Source organism: Macaca nemestrina, chromosome 7 (genome assembly GCF_043159975.1).
Source record: "Macaca nemestrina isolate mMacNem1 chromosome 7, mMacNem.hap1, whole genome shotgun sequence".
In the NCBI taxonomy this organism is placed as follows: Eukaryota; Metazoa; Chordata; class Mammalia; order Primates; family Cercopithecidae; genus Macaca; species Macaca nemestrina.
The window spans coordinates 172,993,360-173,013,651 of NC_092131.1; the positions used below are offsets into that span (position 1 = coordinate 172,993,360).

Below are 20,292 nucleotides of genomic sequence, written 5' to 3' on the forward strand. Positions count from 1 at the left end.
AGAGCAGTGCTGTTCAATAGAACTTTCTTTGAGGATGGAAATCTTTTATGTCCCTGCTGTGTGGCACAGAGCCACTAGTGACATGTGGCTTTTGAGCACTTGACACATCTTGTGCAGCACAGGAACTGCATTTTTAAGGAACTGATACGCCACACGTGGCTACCGTATGGGCCAGGGTCGGACTGGATGATCTGTAAGGACTCTGCTTCATCAGTGTCATTTTTTAACTGACAGAAACCTTTAGTCTTTTTTTAAAAAGCAATGTGTTTATTTAAAAGAATTCATAAAATACAAGTAAATAAATTAACTGATTATCTGAGCATATATCCTTCCAGACTTATTTTTTTCTGCATATATATTTTGGGAAATTGAATATCTGCCATTTTTTTTATCTGAGATACAGTCTACCTCTAAAAAGATATGATTATAACATTCTCACTTTTGTTGCCATTTGATCAGGTTATAGAAAAACAGTTAAAGGACAGAGGATGATTGAGAGATTATATGAAGAGAAAATGTGATTGAGTGTGGTAGACTTGGGCCTACCTGAATGTCAAGAGAATGAGTGTTTTCCAGTAAGAAAATTCCATTCTAGGATCCTAAAAGGAAGGTCTGATGTGGAGAAAGCAAGCTACATAGTACTAAGCCATTAAGGAGACATGGAGCCAGGACTTGCTACCTTGGTCATATTCTCATCATGCCCTCTTGGAAACCCAGCCTTGTTGAGTAGCCTCTCTGCTTTCTCTCCTTATAGTTCAACCTGTTTGTTCCAATCAGTTCTTTTCCAGCCCACTTATTATGCATTTACTATCACAGTCTAACAGCCTCTCTCTCTCTATATATATATATACACACACACACACACACACATATATGTAATGTATATATATTAGATATATATGTGTATATACACATGCATATATATATATATATGTATCTTTATTTTTGGTCTGTGGTCATCTATTGAAATCTTTCTGTCTTACTGAATTCTAAAAACATGTAAAGCACAGCTTGTGATCCTGTCTCCTCCTCTGACCTCATTCTCCCATTCTTTAGTGTTTAGGCTACATTCTTTAGAGTTTTTCAGTGTGACCCCAATATACATTACCAACCTCATTTTCCAGCATCTTCCTTTAATTTTCTCTGTACTTCTCACTGATTCCCAGAGCTCATACCTTTATTTTTCTGCCCCTGTTGTTTGCTCCTTATTTCTCTCTTAAAAATAATAGCTTTATTGAAATATAACTCACATATCATACCATTCACCCATTTAAAGTGTACAGTTCAATGATTTTTTATTATATTTGCAGCATTGTGCAATCATTATCACATTCAATTTTAAAACATTTTCTTTGCCCCACAAAGAAACCCAATCCCCTTAGCCATCACTCCCCATTTCCCCTTCCCCCAGCACATAGCAAAGTGATCATCTACCTATTTGCTCTCTGTAAGATTTGCCTATTCTGGACATTTTGTATAAATAGAAACACGCAATATGTGGCCTTTTGTATCTGGTTCCTCTCACTTCGCTTCATGTTTTCAAGGTGCATTCATGTTGTGGAGCGGATCTGCACTCATTCCTTTTTATTGCCAAATTGTATGATTCACAGGTGTTCCTCAACTTAACTGTGTCCTGATAAACCCATCTTAAGTGAAAATATCATAAGTTGAAAATGGATTTACTACCTTGGTAAATCTATTCTAAAGTCAAAGAATCTCATGGTGAACCATCGTAAGCTGGAGACCATCTGAATTACATTTTTGTTATCCATTCATTGGCTGACAGACAGACATTAGGTTGTTTCCACTGTTTGCTCCTTATTTCTCATACCTGAAATGTCCTTATTCCCTCCCTTCTTATCCCATGTTCAACTCATTGAAGACCCAGCTCAAAAGTCACCTCCACAAAACCTTCCTTGATACCTCTTTCCTCTTCAACTCACTTGAACATTATGCATTTAATTTTTCTTTTTTTTTTTTTTTTTTTTAGACAGAGTCTCACTCTGTCGCCCAGGCTGGAGTGCAGTGGTTTGATCTCAGCTGACTGCAACCTCTGCCTCCCAGGTTAAAGCAAATCTCATGCCTCAGCCTTCCAAGTAGCTGGGACTACAGGTGTGTGCCACCATGCCTGGCTAATTTCTTTGGTGTATATATATGTTTTTTGTTGCTGTTTGTTTTTGTTTTGAGACACAGTCTTCCTCTGTCTCCCAGGCTGGAGTGCAGTGGCACAATCACGGCTCACTGCAACCTCTGCCTCCCAGGTGCAAGTAATTCCCCTGCCTCAGCCTCCTGAGTAGCTGGGATTATAAGTGTGCGCCACCACGCCCAGCTAATTTTTGTATTTTTAGTAGAGATGGGGTTTCACCACATTGGTCAGGCTGGTCTCGAACTCCTGACCTCGTGATCCACTCGCCTTGACCTCCCAAAGTGCTGGGATTACAGGTGTGAGACACCATGCCTGACTTTTTCTTTTTTTTTTTTTTTTTTTTTTAGTAGAGACTTTCGCCATGTTGACCAGGCTGGTCTCGAACTGCTGGCCTCAAGCCATCCTCACATCTCAGCCTCCCTAAGTGCTGGGATTATAGGCATGAGCCACTGTGCCTGGCCTGCATTTACTTTTAATTATGAAGTATTTTGAACTCAGAACAAAGGGAATGCTCAATACATAAGCACCCACCACAAAGTATTAACATTTTGTCGTATTTGCTTCTGATCTTACTTTTTATAGAAACTGAAGGTCTTAATACATTTCTTTCCCTTCGTTCCCAGAAGTGTGACAATTATCCTTAAAGCTGAAATATATCATTCCCATGCATGTGTTTTATACTTTCCTAGTACAGGTTAGCTGTGTCCTCTGCTCAGGGGCTCATCAAGTTGAATCAAGGGACTCACGATCCTCGTCCATGTTCATTCAGGTTGTTGGCAGATTTAGTTCCTTGTGATTGTAGGACTGAGGGCCCATTTTTCAACGACTGCTGGCCAGGGGTTGCTCTCAGCTACTTAAAGGCTCATGTCCCAGCCCATGACACTCTCACAACATGGTAGCTGACTTCTTCAAAAGCATCGGGAGAATCCTGCTCTAGTCTGCCACATAACCTAGTCACAGGAGCGGCTATCCCATTATTTTCACAGATCTTGATCACATTCTAGGGGAGGGAACTCCTCTGGCTGTGTACACCAGGAGGCAGGAATTTTTCCCTTCCTTCCTTCTTCCTTCCTTCCTTCGTTCCTTCCTTCCTTCCCTCCTTCCTTCCTTTTCTTTCTTTTGTCTTTCATCCCTAAAAGAGGCAGAAATTTTGAGAGGCAGGAATATTTTCCCTAACAGAGATAGGTTTGTTTAGAGTAATGTCCTACTTAAAAACAAACAAACAACACTCCCATAAAGTCTTTTTTCCCTAAAAAAGGCAGGAATTTTGAGAGCCATCAGAATTCCACCTGCCACAGCCCAGAAATCTGCATTTTTCCCAAGTCTGCAGCCATGGTGTTTCTGATGGCTCACACTGCTTTATTCCATTTTTAAAGAGTATTTTTATTGAAAAGCATTAGGGTTATGGTTTAAAAAATCTTTTCCCTAATAGAGATGGGTTTGTTTAGAGTAATGTCCTACTTTTGACTGAAAAGCTGAGATTCACTGTTACGTAAAGTCATTTTATAGCCTTATTAATTTGGGTGCCTTTAAAAATGGTATCAAGCAGTGTTTCTCAAAGTGTATTCTGTTAGCCACCTGTATTGGAGAGTTGGAAGGAAAGAGTCTCTATTTTGAATTTACGGGACAAAAATCTAAAATACTTTTTATGACGAAGGACCTAATAAAATGTGCCTGTATATATAGAAATTTGCTGTCATTGACCTCTGTGCCTACAAAATCCAGTCCTGGGGACAGGCATTCTTACTGTTTGCTGAGGGATGATGATTTGTAGATTCCAGAATATCTCAGTGTGAATTTTGGTGAGAATCACTGCACTGAAAAGAATGGCAGTATTGCAGTTATACATGGGGGTTTTGGTACTATCTATATAAAGTGACTCTGAATTTAAAGGTATGCAATGTCTTCTTTTTTGAAAGGGTATTATGGACACTGGCAAAATAATGCAAACTTTGCTTTCCTTGGTCAGGCAGTACAACCCAAAGATGGTCAAGGTCACCAGGTATGTATGACATTTTGACATATAATATTTTTCTCATTTGAAGGAGGATTAAGTGATTGCTTCTTTGTAAGGATAAATGTTTTCTTTTTTTTTTTTTTTTTTTTTTTGAGACAGAGTCTCGCTCTGTCGCCCAGGCTGGAGTGCAGTGGCGCAATCTCGGCTCACTGCAAGCTCCGCCTCCCGGGTTCACGCCATTCTCCTGCCTCAGCCTCCTGAGTAGCTGGGACTACAGGCGCCCGCCACCGCGCCCGGCTAATTTTTTGTATTTTTAGTAGAAACGGGGTTTCACCGTGGTCTCGATCTCCTGACCTTGTGATCCGCCCGCCTTGGCCTCCCAAAGTGCTGGGATTACAGGCGTGAGCCACCGCGCCCGGCCAGGATAAATGTTTTCAACTGTCATTTTATCTTTAAAAAGTACTTTAAAATTATATAAGACTTAAGATATAATCCTTTTAAATAATTTTGTCATGTGTTAATAAAACTTATAATTATGGTCACTTCCTTGCCTAATATTAACATTTGTTTTATTCAGCATGCTGGAAAAAAAAAAAAAAAAACTCAGTTTGTCCTGAGCAGGATGACAGAGAATTTTGGGCCCCCCTTACAAAATTAAGAATCAGGATTCCAAAGGGGGTGAGGAAGTGATAGGAAGGGGTGGGCCCTGAAGATCTGGACCTCCTAGAATTGAGTGGTGGATGCTGCATCTTCTTCCTGTCTATGGTGAAATTTTATAATGCCTGCTTCCCTTTTTTACTAAGTCAGCCTCCACTCCTCACCTTACCTGTGCTGTTTGACTTTTGCTTTTATAGTTCTACCTGGGTTTGTTTCTCATTTTAGTTCCACCTCTCCACAACTCTGGAGTGGCACTGTTATTCCCACTTTACACACAAGGATACTGAGGCATAGGGAATTGCCCAAAGGCACAGAGCTAGTCAGCTATAGAGATGAGATTTGAATCCAGGGAACCTGACTCAGAGTTTATGCTTTTAGTACTTTAAGTTTTAATAGAATGACATCAAACTGACATTTAAGAATATGTTTTTTTTTTTTTTTTACAGTGTCATTAAAAAATTTAAGTCTCTGATCAATCTTCAGTTTTTGTGTGGGGGTCAGGTAGTGATCTAACTTTTTTTCCTAAGTGATTGAGAGGTTTTTATAAACCCCTTTAATCACAGTATGTGTCGAGCATCTTTGAATCAGAGTAAGCCTTTAGTGAGCGATGCGTCCGTAATTTGACCGTATGGGCTTTTCTAATATCCAGTTCAAGTGTTTCTCAGTGAGTTTCTCATAAATAGATTTGGGAGAGGCACTATGAGAGTCTGAGTGATGTGTTATAGGACACTAAGTAGTATCCTAAGAAATGGCAAAAACCGAAATCACTTTTGCACCAACCTAATGGAAACTTACCAGTGCACTTGCTTATTTTTCTACCTGTTCTTTAGGGTTTTCAATGTCAACCTACCGTGGCATAGACTTTAATCCTCTGGGTACTCTTTTGTTGTTCTTTCCTGGTATATGCTGTGGAATTGAGATACACTGGAACGTGACAGAGAGATTTTGTGTTGCTGCAGGTAGGACATGCTCAAAAAATCCTTGGGTCATTTGTTGACGCAAGCCAACTATTTGCCATAGTTTTGTAGCACTGATCTTGCATACATTTCATGTATCTTCCATGAACTCCACATCAGTGCTACTTATAGGATACTCAGAGAGAAATTCAACACTAAGGAATAAGATTGTCAGGGAGAGTTGAGTTTTGGAGAGTCACAAATCTTGTAATGTCTTAAGATTTGTAATGTCTCCCTGCTGAGAATTAGTTGTGGCTTCCTTGGAGGTGATATCGCCTCTGTTGAGAATAAATGGCCTACTGTGATCACACCACTGCACCACTGCTGCACTCCAGGCTGGGCGACAGAACAAGACCCTGTCTCAAAAAGAGAAAAGAGACAGTGCATGGCCTAGATGATGTGTAAGCTTCTTCCCACCCAGTTCCTGTTTTCTTGTTCTAGGCAGAGCAGTAAAGTGAGAAAGACATGGAGGTGGGAGTTTAGTCTGGCATTTCGCTGCAACTTAACCTGAGAAACTCTTCCATATTTAATCTCTCTGAACGTACTTACTCATCTTTAAAGGGGAATGATTGTTAACATCTTTTTCTCAGGGGAACTATGTGAGTCAAGGAGATAATATATTTGAAAATCTTTTTAACTGCAAACACTGATTCACTGTTGGCTACAATGTGATCCCATTGTAGTGAGCAGCTGGCTAACTGCTTAATTGTGCCTTTAGAATGTAGGGAAGACAGCAAGATTTTTAGCATATTATATACGCAGTTGGTTCTGGAACTATAAACATACTCTTTTTTAACGGAATTATGAGTCACATAAAATTCACTGTTTTGAAATTGTACAATCCAGTGGCTTTTGGTATATTCAGAGTTGTGCATCTACTACCACCATTTCATTTTAGAACTTTTCATCAAACCCAAAAGAAACCCTGTACCCATTAGCAGTCAGTCTCCCTTCTCCCAGCCCCTGGCAACTACTAATCTACTTTTACAGAAAGTCCATACAGATTTGTGTATTGTGGGCATTCCGTATAAATGGACTCATGCAATATCCTGCCTTCTTTCACTCAGCATAGTGTTTTCAAGGTTCATCCAGGTTGGAGCGTGTATCAGTACTTCATCCCTTGTTTTGACTGAATAATATTTCATTTTATGACAATATCCCATTTTGTTTATCCATCTGTTGGTGAACATTTGGGTGTCTACCTGTTGGCTCTTATAAACAACATTGATTTGAATGTCTGTGTACAAGTTTGAATACCTGTTTTCAGGAGTATATAATTGCTAGGTCATATGGTAACTCTATGTTTAACATTTTGAGGAATTGCCAGACTGTTTAACAAGGTATATGTACTATTTTACACCAGTAAAATATGAGGGTTCTCATATCTCCACATCCTTGACAACACTTGTTACTGTCTTTTTTATTATAGCCATCCTAGTGGCTGTGATGTGGTATCTCGTTGTGGTTTTGATTTGTGTTTCTCTGATGACTAATGATGGTGAACATGTTTTTGTCTGCTTATTGGCCATTTGCATATATCTTCTTAGGAGTGGTTACTCATTTATAGTATGGAAAATGCTTCAGATGCAACTCTAGTGATGCCTTAGAGATGGAGCATTATTAAACATTCAGATCTGTAGGCCTACAAGGTGCTGAGTTCTCCTGAACTCCTCATACAGATTGCACTGAGTTTAGTGAACCTTTTCTGGAGCATTCCTGAGTTCAGGTAGAGGAAAGGGTTTTGGCTGTGATTGGCTCGTTATGTTCTTTCTAAATGGAAAAGGAATTGAAGTGTCTGCTCTATCCATTTACTGGAAGAGTCATGAGACATGATTAGATGATCCCTGGGAGCCTACTGCTTAGGTCAGTGGTTCGCTACTTAGGCTGCACATTGGAATCACCTGAGAGGTAAAAAAAAAACACAAAAACCAGGACAACCTATGCCTGCGTCTCATCTCCAGCAATTCTTTGGTGATTGGTCGGGGCTGTGGCCTGGGTAGCCTGCGCCTCATCTCCAGCAATTCTGATGTGATTGGTCGGGCCTGTGTCCTGGGTAGCCTGCATCTCATCTCCAGCAATTCTGAGGTGATTGGTCAGGGCTGTGGCCTGGGTAGCCTGGGTTGTGTTTTTTTTTTTTTTTTTTTTTGAGACGGAGTCTCGCTCTGCCGCCCAGGCTGGAGTGCAGTGGCCAGATCTTGGCTCACTGCAAGCTCCACATCCCGGGTTCATGCCATTCTCCTGCCTCAGCCTCCCGAGTATCTGGGACTACAGGCGCCCGCCACCTCGCCCGGCTAGTTTTTTGTATTTTTTAGTAGAGACGGGGTTTCACCGTGTCAGCCAGGATGGTCTCGATCTCCTGACCTCATGATCCGCCTGTCTCGGCCTCCCAAAGTGCTGGGATTACAGGCTTGAGCCACCGCGCCAGGCCGGTTGTGTTTTTTTAATGGTACCAGGTGATTCTGATGTGCCGTCCAGGTTGAAAATCATTTTAGGCCCTTTCCAGCTCTTTAAACACATGTATTTATCTAGGAAGGTATGAAAGCGTAAGTTTTCTTGAGACTGCCTTTAACGTCTATAAAGACTTTCAAGGCCGCTTCCAAAACTTTTTTAAATGGCTGAATATTATTCAACAGGCACCATTTGGGTTATAAAATTAGCTTTTGGTAGAGTAGACTTATACCTCCTGCAGCTTTTGCTCTCAAAAATAAATACTGGTTCTTTAGGCACACTAGTTGTTTTAGCCTAAAGTTTCTCTTTGTAAGCCAGTTATTAAAAGTTGTGATGCAGCCAGGGCGAAGTGGCACACACCTGTAGTCCCAGCTACTCGGAAGCCTGAGGTGGGGGGATCGCTAGAGCCCAAGAAGTCAAGGCTGCAGTGAGCTGTGATTACAGCACCGCACGGCAGCCTGGGTCACAGAGCGAGACTCGACTCTTTAAAAACAGAGAATGCTGTGATGAAAGGTGATGCTCGCCTCTCCCACACCCTTTTACAGTTTAGGGATTGTATTTCCAAGGCTTCTGGACTGAGAAACCTTATCTTTTCATCTTTGCTCATTGACACTCTATTCCCCATTCGTCCTCCTGATTATCTCCCCTGCGATGGACACACAGGTAGTCAGGGCGCCCGTCTCAGAACTGTCCTTCAGGCTCCAAGTGATCAACCAACGCCCTTGTCTTCAGTGTCAACTCATTGCTGCCCCTTCCTAGTAATCCCCACAATTAAGCTCTCCATCTCATAGATTTTCCTTGGTTGTGTTAACAGTGACCATGGCACACTCAGCATGGATGAAATGCAACAGTGTTTAGAAACATTAATCTTCTCTTTGTAATGCCCTGTAGTCTCTCTGTATATGTCACATTTTTTAACTAACAGCTTGCTGGTGAAAAGGACCCCACCAAGTCTTGGTTATAGGCCAGACAGTAAGGGAATTACATTTTTTGTCACTCATTTAACCATCTTTAACTTAAAAGAGTTTTATGTGAAATGGCTTATAATTGCTTAGAGAGTATTTGTAGACCGGGCGCGGTGGCTCAAGCCTGTAATCCCAGCACTTTTGGAGGCTGAGGCGGGCGGATCACAAGGTCAGGAGATCGAGACCACAGTGAAACCCCGTCTCTACTAAAAATACAAAAAAATTAGCCGGGCGCGGTGGCGGGCGCCTGTAGTCCCAGCTACTCAGGAGGCTGAGGCAGGAGAATGGCGGGAACCCAGGAGGCGGAGCTTGCAGTGAGCCGAGATCGCGCCACTGCACTCCAGCCTGGGCAACAGCATGAGACTCCGTCTCAAAAAAAAAAAAAAAAAAAAAAAAAGAGTATTTGTAGAGAGGCGCATTTGCCAGTATTAGATTGAAAAGTGATGTGTTCTGTATATAAATGATGACTTATGATTCTTTTCAGTTGTTGGATTTGAAATTCAGATGATTTTGTTGTAGGATATGCCCTTGACTCTAGGGATTTGAATGTAATTGCTTCTTTTTCTCACTCATTTTTCAAAACCCGCTTAAAAATTTAGGAAGGAGAATTGTTTTCTCCTTCCAGCAATTCATAGTTTGAACAGACTGATGGTTTCCATTAGTCACGTAAAGCTGTAGTCTAGTACTGACGTCCTTAGAACTGGAACCTGGCCAGGCCAGGGTGACACTTCTTGTTGGCTGAAATAGTTGAACAGCTTTAACATATAATAACTTCTGCATTATTATTTCAGATGATAAATCTGGTCATAAGAAAGAAATAAATGAACTGGGCATGCTGATTTACACCTGTAATCCCAGCACTTTGGGAGGCTGAGGGGGGCGAATCACGAGGTGAGGAGATCGAGACCATTCTGGCTAACACAGTGAAACCCCGTCTCTACTGAAAAAGACAAAAATTTAGCCGGGAGTGTTGGCGGGTGCCTGTAGTCCCAGCTACTTTGGAGACTGAAGCAGGAGAATGATGTGATCCCGGGACGCAGAGGCTGCAGTGAGCCAAGATTGCGCCACTGCACTCCAGCCTGGGTGACAGAGCAAGACTGTGTCTCAAAAACACAAAGAAACAAAACAAAACAAAACCCAAAAATCTACATATTAAGACAAGAAACAAATTAAACTAATGGTACAGACTACTGCTTTGTTTTCAGAAGATACCCTCCCCAAAAGTTACTGGTCTAAAATACAGTAGTACTATCTCTGTTTAGGACCCTGGCAACATAACAGTGTTCTTATATGTAAAATGCTGTTCTTGCCTTTCATTTCAGAATATACTTTTTAAATGTGAATGTCTGGCTTTTCATTTTATAGCATGTTTGTGTCATTAGTGAAACTGGAAAAGCAAAATACAAAACAAGCCTCAGTTGAGAGTTCAAGTTGAGTCTGGAAACATCTGGAGTCCTATGGACATCGCCAGTACAATTATCAATGTTCTAGTTCTGTGGCCATCTGCTTAGTAGAGCTTTTTGCATGTATCTTCTAAGAATTGTACGTTTTGTACTTTAAAAAATGTCAGTTGCTGCATTCCTAAAGTGTTTATTTGCACTATGAGCCTATAGACTGTCAGTTCCCTTTGGGTGGATTGTGGTTCAACTTGTAAATGAAATAAATCACTTAAACCACACCACTGTTGAGTGAAACACTGAAATCATATCCATAAGAAATAAGGAGAAGATATATTAGTTTTATAATTGGTATTTTAATTATTATATATGCAGGAAAGAACATAGGTGATTGAATATTGTTAATCTTACCACTGTGTGTTTAGAAAAGTAAGAAGCAGACAATTTTCACATCAAAGACAGCATCTGAGAAGTTTTGTTCTGTCTTATAAGCCTATGTCCCCAAAATATTTTAGTAGTGTTTCAGTGGTGTCATCTGTAGTTTTCAAGTTGTTCATATTGTTACTGGTGAATCTTTGTCAGCAGTTCCTTTGAAATGCAAATCAACAAATTCCCAAAAATTACTGCTTTTTGAATTCTTCAATGTAAAAATCCTTAAAATAATGTCTGTCTCTTTAAAAGAAACTATGCAGTTAACATTTCTCTACAAATTAACCTAGTATAGTTTTCTGTTGGTTCCATTTTCCTTGTTTGTTAAATTTTTAGTAACTATTCTAATTGCAATCTCAATGATTATGTCGTAGAATGGGTTGTTGGAGCTACAAAAATTCCTAGCTACTTCAGAGACATCACATTTCAGACACATGGGACACTTTATATTACATTTTACTATGCTGTAATAACACGGCTTTCTTTTGGAATTCTGTTCAGTTTTTCAGATTGTAATCTCAGCTACATTTCAACAGATTGTTCTCAGATATGTCCTATTACCTTCTTTGTGTAATAAGTGCTTTATTGACCAAGAACAATGACAACACCACCTTTCGTTTTCTGGGAGCAGGAGAAAAGTTTTAAGCCAAAACTCTTAATTGCTTATCTGCTCCATGTGAGGTTTGAACTGGCAACCTTGTGAGTCTAGCTTACACACATTCCTTAAAAAGTTTGCCGTAGGCCCAGCACAGTGGCTCATACCTGTAGTCCCAGTGCTAGCTGACAAAGTGCTAGCGGCCCTCACTCTCTGTGCTTCCTCGGCCTCAGCATCCACTCTGGAGGCTCTTGAGGAGCCCTTCAACCCGCCACAGGAGGCCCTCTCTGGGCTGGCTGAGGCCGGAGACCCCTCCCTCTGCTTGCCCGGAGGTGTGGAGGGAGAGGGTGGGCGGGAACCGGGGCTGCGGGCTGTGGTCACGGGCCAGTGTGAGTTCTCGCAGGTGCTGGCGCGGGCTCCGTGGGACCCGCACACGGAGCTGCCGGGTCCCCCTGCAGTGCTGGCCTGCTGGGACTGCACTCAAATTCTCGCGGGGTTTGGCTGCCTCCTGGCGGGGCAGGGCTCGGGACCTGCAGCCTGCAGTGTCTGAGCTCCTCCGCCTGAGGTGGGCTCCCGCGTGGGCCCGAGCCTCTGCAAGGGGTGCCGCCCCCTGCTCGGTGGCACCCGGTCCCATCGACAGCCCAAGGGCTGAAGAGTGCAGGCTGCCGCTGGGGACTGGCGGGCAGCTCCGCCTGCAGCCCCGTTGCAGGATCCATTGGGTGAAGCCAGCTGGCTTCCTGAACTGGGTGGGGACTTGGAGAACTTTTATACCTAGCCAGAGGGTCCTATGTGCCCCAATCAGCACTCCGTGTCTAGCTCAGGGCTTGTGAATACACCAATGGGTACTCTGTATCTAGCTAACCTAGTGGAGACTCGGAGGACTAGCACTCTGTGACTCTGTGGCTAGCTCAAGGTTTGTAAAGGCACGAATTGGTACTCTGTATCTAGCTAACTCTGTATCTAGCTGACTAGCACTCTGTGACTCTGTGTCCGGCTCAAGGATTGTAAGCCTACCAATCAGCACTCTGTCAAAATGGACCAATCAGCTCTCTTTAAAATGGACCCATCAGCTCTCTGTAAAATGGACGCGTCAGGAGGATGTGGGTGGGGCCAGATAAGGGAATAAAAGCAGGCTGCCCGAGGCAATCCCAGGAAATTCTCTTGGGTCTCTTTCTGCAATGTGGAATCCTTGTTATTTCACTCTTTGCAATAATACGTTTTGCTGCTGCTGACTCTGTGGGTGCACGCCAGCTTTAAGAGCTGTAACACTCACTAGGCAGATCTACAGCTTAGCTCCTGACAGGTAGACCACCAACCCACCAGAAGGAAGAAGCTCCAAAAACATCTGAAAGTCTGAAGAAACAAGCTCCGGACACCCCATTTTTCAGAACTGTAACACTCACCACGAGGGTCTGTGGCTTCATTCTTGAAGTAAGTGAGACCAAGAACCCACAAGTTCCAGACACATTTTGCTGTAGGCCAGGCACAGTGGCTCATACCTGTAGTCCTAGCAGTTTTGGGAGGCCAGGGTGGGGGGTCCCTTGAGTTCAGGCGTTTAAGAGCAGCCTGGGCAACTTGCTGAAACATGGTGGTTGGTCCAAGGGAAGGGGGAATTTTTCAAACCTGAGCTGTCCAAGCTCAGCATGGAGTGGAGTGGGCTGCTGAGTCAGGCTAGCAGAGGCAGCCAGGAACCATGCAAATCTGCAATCCCTTCTGCCAGGTCTGTCCCAGCAAGTGTCACTAAAAGGCAGCCCTGTGTGCTTCTGTCACTGTGGCAGCCTTGACAAGGAAGGGAGGAGACCCAGTGCTGAACTCCAAGCAGAGATGGGGCTTTTCTCTCTGCATATATTCCCTCCCTTCCCAGCCTGCATTTGTAATAACACTGATTTATATTTGTATTAGCAGACAAAAAGGGTTGTAAGCAACTGTTACATACAATGTTAGCTCCTATTTAGATTTCTAACTGAACAATGTCTAAAGAGGTACTTAAACTGACATAAAACACAGATGATCTTATGAACAACTGCTTAGCCGGAAGAAAAAACTTCAAATTGCAAGAGGAGTCCCTCCAAATACAGAAAGGACCAGTATTTTAAGAGAGATGTTAACTAAAATGTGGCAATGTAGGAGCAGAGCAGGAAGAACTTTTAAGTCCAAAACTTACAACAAGTCAATTTCGTAATGAGTTTCCTTGGTTCTTCCACAACAAGCTTTGGCATCTGTTTTCTCTACAATGGAGGTAACAACAGTAGCTATTTCAGAGCAGGAAAAGTCTTAGAGCAGTGCTGGAATATGATCTTGGCTATATAAAGTTTCGCCATTTGTATATTGTAACAAACGTACAGTGTATTTTTTAATCGGTAGTCAATAACAGATTTCTTTTGGAAAAGTAGCAGCCTCCTGTCCAGGGAACACCTGCAGTTCCCACTGAGTGAACATGGGTGTCTGCTAACCTTTGCCTCTATTTCTCTCAATAATATACTGTCAAGCTGTTCCTTGATTTAGCAGTTTTATTTACTTTCTTTTTCTTTTCCCCTTTCCGTTTTCGAGAGAGAGTCCCTCTCTGTCACCCAGTCTGGAGTGCAGCAGCACCATCATAGCTCACTGCTACCTGGATGCCCAGGCTCAAGCAATCCTCCTACATCAGCTTTCAGAGTAGCTGAGACTACCTGCGCAGCCCACCGGGCCAGCTAATCTTTGTGGTTTTTGTTTGGTTTTTCCATTCTGGGTTTCACCTGGTGCGGTGGCTCATGCCTGCAATCCCAGCACCCCGGGAGGCCGAGGCGGGCGGATCACCCGAGGTCAGGAGTTTGAGATCAACCTGACCAACATGGCGAAACCCCATCTCCTCCAAAAAATAAAAAAATAAAAAATTTGCCACCAAGCATGGTGGCTCACACCTGCAATCCCAGCCACTTGGGAGACTGAGGCAGGAGGATCACTTAAACACGGGAGGTGGAGGTTGCAGTGAGCCAAGATCATCCCACTGCACTCCAGCCTGGGCAACAAGACTGAAACTATGTCTCAAAAAAAAAAAACAAAAACAAAAAAAACAGGTTTCGCCATGCTGCCCAGGCTAGCCTGGAACTCCCAGTCTCAAGTGATCTGCCACACTTGGCAGTCTAAAGTCCTGGGATTACAGTGTGAAGGTTAATTTTGTGTGCCAACTTGTCTGGGCCACAGGTGCTCAGATTAAACATTGTTTCTAGGTGTGTTTGTGAGTGTTTCCAGATGACATTAGCCTTTGAGTCAGTGGATTCAGTAACGTAGATGGCCCCATGGAGATGGGCATCATCCAACCTGGTCAGGGCTTGAGTAGAACAAAAGGAGGAAGGGGAAATTCGCCCCTTTCTTTCTGCCTCTGTGCGTGTGCTGGGACATCTCATCTCATCTTCTCCTCCCCTGGGACTAGGATGGACACCATCAGCTCTCCTGGTTCTCAGGCCTTCTGACTTGGACAGAATTAAATCACCAGTTTTCCTGAGTCTTCCAGTTTCCAGATGACAGCTTCTTGCCTTCATAATCATGTAAGCCACGACCCCATAATAAATCTCCATTTTTTAAATTATACTTTAAGTTCTAGGGTACATGTGCACAACGTGCAGGTTTGTTACATATGTATGCATGTGCCATGTTGCTGTGATGCACCCGTTAACTTGTCATTTACATTAGGTATATTTCCTAATGCCACCCCTCCCCACTCCACCCACCCCACAGCAGGCCCCAGTGTGTGATGTTCCCCATCGTGTGTCCAGGTGTTCTCATTCTTCAGTTCCCACCTATGAGTGAGACCATGATAGGTGTTTGGTTTTCTATCCTTGCAATAGTTTGCTCAGAATGATGGTTTCCAGCTTCATCCATGTCCCTACAAAGGACATGAACTCATCCTTTTTTATGGCTGCATAGTATTCCATGGTTTGTGTGTGCCACGTTTTCTTAATCCAATCTATCATTGATAGACATTTGGGTTGGTTCCAAGTCTTTGCTATTGTGAATATTGCCGCATAAATCTCTTTTTAAGAAAATGTGGCCCATATACACCATGGAATACTATGAAGGTATAAAAAGGAACAAAATCATGTCCTTTTCAGCAACATGGATGCAGTCGGAGGCCATGATCCTAAGGAAACTAACACAGAGACAGAAAACCAAATACTGCGTGTTCTCACTGATAAGTGGGAGCTAATCATTAAGTCCTAATTCTTAGAACCGGTAAATGTTACCTTATTTGGAAAAAGCATCTTTTCGGGTATGATTAAGTTAAGGATCTTGAGGAGAGATTATCCTGGTTTGTCTCAGTGGGCATTAAATCCTGGCACATGCTTCCTTAGGGAGATAAAGGAGATTTAACCTCAGACAGAAGAGAAGGAGGCCCTGTGACCATGGAGGCAGAGCCCGGAGTGCTGGAGCTGCAAGACAATGAATGCCAGCAGCCACCAGAAGCTGGGAAAGTCAAAGGATGGATTTTGCCCTAAGCCTCTGAGAGCACTGGCTCTGCCGATACCTAGATTTCAGCCCAGTGATACTGATTTTGGACTTCCGTTACCCAAAACTGTGAGTAAATAAATTTCTGTTGTTTTGAGTCACTAAATTTTTGGTAATTTGCTGTAACAGCCACAGGAAACTAATATACATGCCTACCTGGGTCCAGCTGTGTCCTGTGACTCCTGCTTTCCTGGGACAGGCAGGTTGCTCCATGCCTGCTGACCTTCCTCCTGGGTGCTGGACGCTGCAGGCTGCTCCGTGCCTGCTGGCCACCCTCCTTGGAACTGGACCCTGCAGGTTCCTCCATGCCTGCTGGCCATCCTCCTGGGTGCTGGACGCTGCAGGCTGCTCCATGCCCGTTGGCCATTCCCTTTGGTGCTGGACAGCGCTCACATTGTGAAATGCACTGGCCATGTGGAAAACACCTGCAAATGTTGCCAGGAGAGGGGTTAGTTCTTTCGTTGGTAACCCTTGTTTATTGCTTATGCCTTAACCTCTGTGCCTCCAAGATCCCTTCTCTCTGCCTTCATCAATGCCAGGAAGGCAGTCACCTTTTGCCTTGCTTTGCCTCTCAGCAAGTGGCATGTCTCCATGTCACTTTAAGCATCAAGCACACAGAGCCCAATAAGATGCTGAGAAGTGTCTACCTGCTGTTACAAGGTGGTGGAGACATTCTGAGCCAGTAAATCCAGGGCTCAGGAAAACAGCTACAGAAAACCTAAAGTTCAAAATGCTGAAGTAAAAAATGGGTGATGACAACAAAGGGAATCACAAGCCCCTTTTAAAAATGTTAGGGTGATAGTCCGGGCGCGGTGGCTCAGTCCTGTAATCCCAGCACTTTGGGAGGCCAAGGCAGGTGGATCCGGAGGTCAGGAGATCAAGACCATCCTGATGAACACGGTGAAACTCCGTCTCTACTAAAAATACAAAAGAATTAGCACGGCGTGGCGTCGGGTGCCTGTAGTTCCAGTTACTCGGGAGGCTGAGGCAGGAGAATGGCATGAACCTGGGTGGCGGAGCTTGCTGTGAGCGGAGATCATGCCACTGCACTCCAGCCTGGGCGACAGAGCGAGACTCCGCCGCCCCCCCCAAAAAAAGAAATGCTGATAAGGCACAACATAAAATTTGCCTTATAACCATTTGTAAGTATACACTGCAGTAGTGTTAAGTATATACATGTTGTTGAATAACGAGTTGCTAGAACTTGCTGCTCTTGGAGAACTGAAACTATACCCACTACACAACTCCCCATTTCTCTATCCCCTGGCTTCTGGAAACAAGCATTCGATTTTCTGTTTCTATGAGTTTGACTAATGTCAAACTTAATGTAAGAGAAATCATACACTATTTGGTTTTGTGTGACTGGCTCATTTTAATTAGTATAATGTTTTCAAGGTTCATCTATGTTGTAGCATGTGATAGGACTTCTTTCTTTTTTAGGCTGATAATATTATAATATTCCATGGTATGGATAGACCACATTTATTTATTTATGTATGTATTTATTTATTTAGATAATCTCACTCTGTTGCCCAGGCTGGAGTCCAGTGGCATGATCATGGCTCACCGCAGTCTGAACCTCCCATTCTCAAGCGATCCTGCTGCGTCAGTCTCCTGAGTAGCTGGGACTATAGGCACATGACACCATCCCTGGATATTCATTTTTCTGTGTAACTGGTTGAGAAACAGAGGAGTAACAGTAAAGAAACTGACTGAGAATAATCTGGTGACAGCGGAAGAGAATATGAGACACATTGTCCTCACAGAGCCTTGAAGAGTGTGACAGTAGTTGAGGGCCACACTGTTGTCTTATAGTGAAGTGAGGAGAACACACACTGGTTTGGTAGTCCTGGGGATGGAACGAGGAATGAAATGTGAACCTCATTGGCAGCAGAAAAAAATGTCTTGGGTCTTGTAGTCAACAATTAAATGAGGAGGAGGAATTATTGACTGACTTAGGAAGAAGTAAAAAGCGAGAAATACCAATAAAATACAAAGCTTGCAATTTTAGTCAGGGTAAAGATTAAGCATTGTGTGATTGTAGACAGATTATTGAGCAGTTTTGTTCCATGTATTTTATATCCTGTATCTTCTAGGTATGACGCTATTTCTTTATGTCTTGACATAGCCAAACATTTTTTAAACTAACAGCTTTATTGTCATACGGTTTTTATATGATAAGCCTCCCTTTCAGGTGTACAGTTCAGTGGTTTTTAGTATATTTGGAGTCATGCAAACATTACCACTACCCAATTTCCAAACATTTTCATCTCCCTAGAAAGAAACCCCATACACATTAGAAGTCACGCCCTATACCCGTCTCCCACACCGTTGATCCCGGAAACCTCTGATCTAATTTCTATCTCTGTAGATTTGCCTATCCTGGACATTTCATATAAATGGAATCATACAAAATGTGCCATTTTCTGACTGGCTTTTCTTTACAGAGATTATAAATCAAATGCCAGAAGAGCCTAAGCTTAGGATAGTGTTTGTTGTACAACTTTGACAACTCAACTTTTTTTAAAGTTGAAAATCTGACTGTGTCTGTATATGTAGCTTATTATCCTTAGGTGAACCTTACTTTGATTATTTAAGAATTTTTTCCCTAGTATTATTGAACTGTTTCAATATTCAGCAGGAACCCTTCAGAGACAAAGAGCAGTAGGAATTTGGAACACATATTGACAAAATGAATGTAACTTAATACAGTAGTAGAGTCGACCACTTTTAGGTGTCGATGCTGCTGAAAGTGTATATTGAGGAAAAGTTTACTTATTCTACTTTTTGTGGAGGTGCTAGAAGTACTTCTGTCTTGTGTTATATTTCAAGAAACCTTTGCAGAGGTATTATGTGGTTGTACAAATGTACTTTCTTTTGACCTGAAAATGCAAAAACTTCCTTTCTTCCCACTTTCTGAGACTCTGCAACCTTAAAGGAAGAGTGGGATACTTTAAAGGAAAGGTGGTGGTGTCTGGGTAATGGGTAGCAATGTCTAGTGTATACTTCCTTTCCCAAAACAAGTCCCTGTCTACTGTCAGCATTTCCAAAACGTGAAGACCAAGTGTGGTGTTAACTCATTAACTAATGACTAGACTTTGAGTGGTTGTGGAAGCAAAATCTCAGTGAGTGCCTGGAGGTCCTAATTCTGTTAAATCAGTAAGTGCACATTCTATACAATACTCTCTTAGCCCAGTGGCAGATTTAAGGAGTGGAAGATAGATTTCTGTGTTTCAGAAATCAAACACACAAAGAGTAAAAATTTTTAATCCCATGATTCTTTGCCCAAGTTTAATTTTTTGGAGCGTTTTTCTTTAGATTTTCTTTCCTTTCCATTAAACTGTTACTTCGAAAGGTATCAGGGTTTGGGCAAAGCAAGTGGGAAAGACACTGGCTTGGATTCTCCAGGATAAGGGAGTGAGGAGGACTTCTTTCCCTCATTTTATTGTTGAATAATGTCACGATAACAATTATTAAGGTGAATGAATGGTCTACAGTAGAAGTTTTTAGATGCCTTCTCTACAGAGTAATTTGATTTAGTCAGTGCAAGGATGCCTTTGCTTAGCTGGAATGGAAGATGTGCAGGCTGGAGTGGTCTTGGCAACTCTTCCGGGGGGAAATGCAGCATTTGGAAGGGTAGGAGGCAGAAGGAATCTCAGGCAAGGGAAAGGTGGGCAGAGACCCGGTGGACAGAACAGGTTGTGGTGGACTTGGTGTCCACATAGACCTAATCAGTGGTCTTAGCTTTTGTGTTTTCAAAATTACCACAGTTTGTGTTCTAAAACTGTCATCCCCTTGATTTTATTTTAGGCATGCTATCTGTGTATTTTGAAATTTAAAATAACAGTAAAGGAGAAATGAAATTATTTTGTTTGAGAAAAAGTTATGGTTAAAACATCTTGATCTAAATAATTTTCTACGGGGAGATTTGGTACATCCCCAGAAGCTGTCTTAGGTTCAGAAAACAGTCTTCAGACCTAGAAAGGACTTGAGGAGTCCCAGAGAGGAGTTGCATGGTTTGAACCATTTAATTCTCACAACAGAATAAGCAAAAACAATTTTAACCATGAAACCATGCAGATGTTCATATTCTGGATAGGGTAAGGTCAATGCCATTGTCAGAGGAAAAACTTTTGGCCATCACAGGATGGGAGAGAAAGTTGAGTTGTAAAGAATACTCCAATGCCATTTAAGGGAACATGTTCTTCTGCCCCTATTCTTTGGAACATTTAGGGCTAATTTCTTAGTTTTTGACAT

The 20,292-nt window shown here is 42.5% G+C and overlaps 1 protein-coding gene across 2 annotated transcripts in view; it reads left to right on the forward strand.

Annotated features, from left to right (window-relative positions):
- LOC139355505 (golgin subfamily A member 6-like protein 25) overlaps window positions 1–11,851 on the forward strand; it is a 30,686-nt gene extending 18,835 nt beyond the window's left edge. Inside the window, exons 12-13 of one of the 2 annotated variants that reach the window (XM_071067284.1) lie at window positions 4,116–4,148; window positions 9,921–11,850. In XM_071067284.1, the coding sequence (XP_070923385.1) occupies window positions 4,116–4,148; window positions 9,921–10,003 (116 nt within the window). In that variant the 3' untranslated portion in view covers window positions 10,004–11,850. Of the gene's footprint in view, window positions 1–4,065; window positions 4,149–9,920 lie in introns of both variants that reach the window. The other variant, XM_071067285.1, reaches the window with a different exon arrangement.
- Window positions 11,852–20,292: the final 8,441 nt, after the last annotated feature.